Source organism: Athene cunicularia, assembly GCF_003259725.1.
Source record: "Athene cunicularia isolate RWA chromosome 19 unlocalized genomic scaffold, athCun1 chr19_part1, whole genome shotgun sequence".
Lineage (NCBI taxonomy): Eukaryota > Metazoa > Chordata > Aves > Strigiformes > Strigidae > Athene > Athene cunicularia.
Genome location: NW_020799124.1, coordinates 3,904,124 through 3,909,972, shown reverse-complemented (window position 1 = coordinate 3,909,972; position 5,849 = coordinate 3,904,124). Strand labels below are relative to the sequence as shown.

Here is a 5,849-nt window from a genome sequence, read left to right as displayed (position 1 = left end):
AGGGAGGGAGGGTGGGAAACCAGCCCGGGAGGGAGCGGGGGGGCTGGCACCGGGGCGGCCGACGTGGGCACAGGTTGGAAACAACCGACCCCCGTTTCCCTCCCTTCCACCGACGTCTCCGGCTGCTGCCGTGTCCTGTACCGTGCCCACACCGGGCGGGGAACCGGCCGCCGGGGGTCAGGGGGGGTTTTAAAAAGCCTCCGGCTTTGGGGTCGGTTCTCGCCGATGCGAGGGAAGCCTCTGTCTCTCCTGCCCCAGGCCGGGGTTGGGACGGTGTCCCAGCACGACTTTGAAGAGCCCCGTGGAAAATGAACCCTAATTCTTCCAGAGAGCGACCCAGAGTAGGAAGTCTGTATATGAAACTATGATTTCAGTTAATGGTATTCGATAGAAATGCTCTATTTTTTTTTTCAAAATTATTTCTGAACATCGATGCTGAGCTGTTGGCACAAATACTTTGTAAACTGCAAATCTAGAGGAAAGGTCCCTTTTCTCCAGGGGGGCTGCTGTGAAGCTGGAAAAGGCCATAGCAGAACTGTGTGTTGAACAGGAGAGATGCTCACAGCCCCCTCGCCCCTGCAGAGCGAAACACACGTGCAAAGGCTTCAAAAACACAAGCAACTAGTTTCCCTCTGGGGCCACTTTGGTTTCCTTCTGGCTGTGAGACGCTGCCGGGCCAGAGTGGGCTTGTGGTGCTGCCTGTCCAGGAGAGGAGCACAGGGATGCTCCGTGGGAAGGAGTTAATCCTTCCCAACAGGTTGCGTGTGAACTGGACAGGTTGGATTTAATGCCTTCAAATAGTAGCTGTCAAACAAGGAGGCTGCTCACCGTGAGAGACACCCTGCAATAATTTCCTGCTGTGATCTGCCCGTGGGCATATCTGATAAATCCAGCAAGGAGAGCTCTCCCATACGCTCCCTTAACGTTACCTATAAACTGAACATGAATTCATATGGCAAATGAACTGTAGTTCATGCTGCAGAAAGCTACGCTGCACCGCGGGGCTGTATTTCTCACTTCCCAGAGCGGCTCCTCTGAAGTAAGCTCCTGGAGGAAGGACTTTGTCTTCAAAACAGACACCTTGCCACATCTTTGATGCTGTAGACCCGTGTGAATTCAGACCTGCAGGTTGCACCTGCAGGTGTGTCTTGGACCAGCAGATCCTCTTGCATGTACATGTGAACCTCAGCAGCTCTGTACCAGGGGCTAAATAAATGCATTTTCTCGACAATATACTGAATTGTAACATAAAAGGGATTGTTCTTTAATTTTTTGCAGAATTCTGTGTTCTCCCCCAGCCCCGTTCTCTCCAGCTGCCCTCCAAGACTGTGTCCTTTATCCTTTGGCGAAGGAGTTGAGTTTGACCCTTTACCACCAAAGGAAATAAGGTAAATATTGTGTTACAGTCAGCCAGTTTTGAAGGAGTTAGCACGTAAAGGAGTAGTTAGGCCTTATCAGTGCCTGTGAGTCAAGTTAATTTATTTGCAGAGCTATTGTTCCACACAGCTGTACATTCCTGGACCTGGACATTTGTACAGGCTGAAGGAGTGTTCAGCCTCTTTTAATCCCATATGGGTTTTTTCCAGGAAGACTTTCCTGTATTTTACTCCTGCTTTTACCTCATTGCAGTGCTCCAAAATGTTGCCTTTTAACTGATTAACCAGAAGGTAATTATGAGGGAAGATCTTCAAAGCAGCCATCTTCCTAGGACTGTTTTATTAGGGGAAAGGAATTTTGCTCTCATAACCTCACGGTTTTATAATAAGCGCTGTCTATCTTATCATCTCTGGCTGCTTGTGTGAACTAAAAGAAAATCTAGTATTCAGAGAGAGCGTAATTATTTTTTCTAATGGACTGCATCACAGCCTGTGAACTATTCCTTTGAACATCGTGATTTGCAGGAGAGAAATGAGGGCTTGCAGTTGATTACTGTGCAAGCAGAGATAGGCTGATACAATCAAACGGAAGCCTAAGGAAGGTAGAAAGAGTCAATGCCCTGGTGTGGGGAAGGAGCCAGCACCGTGGCTGGAATTGAAGGCAGTTAGTGAGATTAGAGTCATTAGCACTGTGGAAAAGCTAACACACAAGTTGTCACAGTGTGAAGGAGATGAAAACTTTCTTTTGCAATCCAGGCACTGAGAAAATAACGTGTTCTTCCATGGACTTGGCACTCTGAGGAATTAGGATGCTTATGTGCAAAGCCTAAATGTGGATCTAGGCCTCTGGGTTTAAGCACTGGAGTTTGCAGGAGGGTCTTAGGTTCCCAGAGCTCAGGCTTAAAAATGAGGGCCACAAGGATTGAGAAGATGTTTAGTAGTGCTGGCAGCTGGATAGAGCAGTGACACACTGGGGGTGTTGCTAATGTAAGGCTGCTTCTTCCCATAAAGGAGTGAGTAAGACATCAGCAGACCATTTTTGTGTGGTGTGGCTGTTCCTGTGTTGAGGTGGCAGATACAAGGCTGAGGAGCCATCCCAGTACGCGACAGCTCTGCTTGCCAGAAAATGCCACCTGCTGTTCCAGAGCAGAGCTCAGGCACGTCTCTCTTGTATTTCAGGTACACATCCTCAGTTAAATACGACTCGGAGAAGCACTTCATCGATGACATCTATATGCCAGTGGGCTTAAGCGTTTCCTCTTGCAGTCAGACAATCATCTGTGTCCCAGACTGCACGTGGCGCAGTTACAAATCTGAGGTCCACTTCGAGCCCCGCAACAAGCCCCAGCGTTTCACCAGCACCACCATCGTCTACCCGAAGCACGCCAAGACTGTGTACACCACCACGCTGGATTACAACTGTCGTAAAACCACGCGGCGGTTCCTCTCCAGCATAGAGCTGGAAACGTCGGAGTATCTTGGGAACGACTGTGGCCTGGACGGATGCTGACTGACAGCCGTCTCTCTTGCTCTGATCCATCCCAGTCCCGTCTAACGTACTGTGCTAACTCTCCACTAGCTAAAGCGGGTGCAGACCCCAACTTCCTGGTCAGGCTAAGGGAACCTTACCTGTCACCACCTCTTTCTCAGCTCTTAATTCCTGCTTTAAGCATCAGAACGGCCTGAACGCAGTTTTCTGTGGGAACAGAACTTAGTAAGGAACTTTTTCTTTGCCTTTAAAGTCATGAATTCCCTCCCCTTCCCCGCAGTGCAGCAATCAGATGAAAATAATGGGAAGTATTTTCCTGGAGAAAAAAGCGACAGATAAGAAAGAATGTGGGATAGAACCTGGCAGGTGGAAATCTATTTGATGCTTTGTGGTCTTGCACAAAAACAAGGGCAGTTCACTCTCTCGCAGAGAATCCACCAGGTCGTTAGGTTACTGATAGCCAGAGCTGTCATTTATTTCACTTTAGATCATAAGACTGTTTTCTCTAGAACCACCACCTCCTAGAAATAGCTGGGAAAAGCTAGCAGAAAAAAAATCTAGAATTCTGCATTTAACAGATATAAAAAAAAATGTTATCCTGTGGCATTTGTGTCGGGTTTGAAGGTGTGAGTTGGAAAGAAGAGGAATTCTGAGTAGAACAGGAGATAAACTGCCAGGCAGCAGAGAAAGGATCAGGTCAGTCAAGTTCTTTAGGTGAACGGCGCGATGTCTCTTCTGTACTTAACAGTGACTCCTACAGCGCTGTAGTCTGTAGCACACTAGCATTTGTGTGTGTGTAGTGGACTTGTAATGAAGAATATCAGGCCAAAAATTCCCCCTGTGTTGATGGAAAGACAGGTCTTGACTATGTGGTGGTGGAAAAACACCGGTGCCTCCTTTTTACTGACATTGTACTGCCTGCCCTAAGGGAGTTATCGCTAGAAAGTTTCAGAAAATGCACAGTGTGTACAGGGACTGGAATGGAGCAGGAGATGCTGGGGTCGGGCGTGAGAGGCTGTCGTGGTAGGGGTTGTGACGAGGTGGATGGTGGCAAAGGACGGGCAAATTATTATTGTGTAACAAAATCCCCAGCTGTAGCTCTGCTTCCCCACTGAGCTCATTGCGTGTCCTCTCTGGACTTTGGTATTCAGGATGTCACTGGGATGGGGCAGCCTTTGCCTGTCTGTAGGCTGCTGAATAACCCCTCCAGTCCCACGTGTGTGATGAGTTTGGGGACCAAAGGGAATTACTTCAGATACTATGAAAGTCCATCTGGATCTTGCATGCCTTAGTTCATCATCTGCTTCGATGAAAATAACACAGAGAGGGTTCTTACTTTACCCAGATGGTTTTTTCTATATTGACAGAGAGCAGTGTAGTGTGGGGAGCATCTGCTTTTGGGAGTGTGGCTTATGTTGGTGGCTCGTGTGGTGTAGCAGCTCAGAAGCACTTGGTAGACTTGAGTTAGCTGGACACAGCTTTTCCATGTATTCCAAAACTCCTCTGAGCTGTGGGTCACCTTCCGGTGCAACATCAGCCCTGGACCTGCTTTTAAAGAGGACTTTGCTAGTGCGTAGCCCCAAGGGTGAGTTTTGTGGTGAGTGAGAAACTCGGGCGCCTGTTCTTGAGCTGTGCTTACTTAATGCGTGTTTGTGCAAGTGTGATGGATGGTGTGAAAGTGCACTCTCGTGTGAGCTGAAACGGTTTGGGAGACTAAAAATGCAGCATGAAGGAAGGCTTAAGTTCGTGTGGTTTGGTTTTTTTGTTGTTGTTTTTTTACTTATTTATTAGCTCAGAACAGAACGTCCTTAATCTGTGGTATTTGCCTCAGTAAATCAGATCCCAAAACAATTCCAGGGTGACAGAGAATGCCAAAGTCAGGTAGGCATTGCTCCAGAGTTGTTAAGAGCAGCACGGTCTTCTCATTAAACATGTTGGTTTCAGACTATTTAGGTGTGTCTTAAATACGTGTTGCGATTCTCCCCTAAACATCACCCCAAGATACTCCTGTGGTGTAACAGAAGGCTCAGCTCAGCCCCTGAAGGGGTGTGGGGGGGTTCGAACGGACAGAACTCCCCTTTGCATCGTTGCTTGCTTCGCAGTTTCGTGTACCTTGCTCCTGAAACATCTGGTGCTGGCCACTGTGGGACGCAGGATGCTGGAAGAACACGGGCCCTGGATTGCTCCAACAACGCTCTTCCGATGAGTTCATTTGCCAGACATCTAAGAGAAGATTATTTTAAGTTGTAATGATCAATCGTCCCTAGTTAGAAATGAAATGACCCTTACACTATGGTTTTAGGATAAAGCACCTGATTTTTTATAAAGCAAACTTAATTATGTACCTCTTAAAAATATTTTAATTGGTAGAGATACATTTTAAATTATTTATGTTCCAACATTTGCAAAGCTCTGATTAGCTCTGTGCAAGTGTTCTGATGTTTGTGACATTTCCTACCCTCCCTTCTAATTTTCAATTTGTCTTTTACTTTATTGGTAATAAATGATCTGAAAACCATCATCTAGGGAAGTCTCCTTATTTTTCATTCAAAGCTTTTCAGTGTTTATTATGGTATTTCCTTTGAAATAAATACATAATACATCCTGCCAATTCCAGCTTCCCTCTTGTTTCTCTTATATCACATGTTGCTGTTGTTTACATATTCTAGGAAGGCGTTTCCTACATAAAACTGTTTATAAAAAACCAACACCAAATGTTGTGGTTTCATCAGTTTAGTAAGACACTGAAAAAGTGCCTTGAAGACAACTGAAAATCCTCTCCGGTATGTGTGTGAGTTGTTCATCTGGTATAGCTTTATTTTTAAAGAGAGTTTCTGGTATGGATTTCAGCATATCCTACAAGTGAAACACTTACCCTTTTCAAATAAAACACGTAGTTAACTAGACAGGAATTTCTTTTTAATTTTGTTAAAAATGTAGAGGCTCAAATGCTACATTAATAAATACAACGTAAGATTAGAATG

General features: G+C 46.0%; 1 protein-coding gene across 1 annotated transcript; it reads left to right on the top strand.

Annotated features, from left to right (window-relative positions):
- The first annotated feature begins 958 nt into the window (after positions 1-958).
- Positions 959-5,386, top strand: RFLNB (refilin B). The gene is made up of 3 exons (XM_026861460.1): positions 959-1,039; positions 1,279-1,388; positions 2,556-5,386. Exons 1-3 carry the CDS (start codon positions 974-976, stop codon positions 2,884-2,886), a joined length of 507 nt encoding a protein of 168 aa, XP_026717261.1. The 5' UTR covers positions 959-973; the 3' UTR covers positions 2,887-5,386.
- The last annotated feature ends 463 nt before the right edge of the window (positions 5,387-5,849 follow it).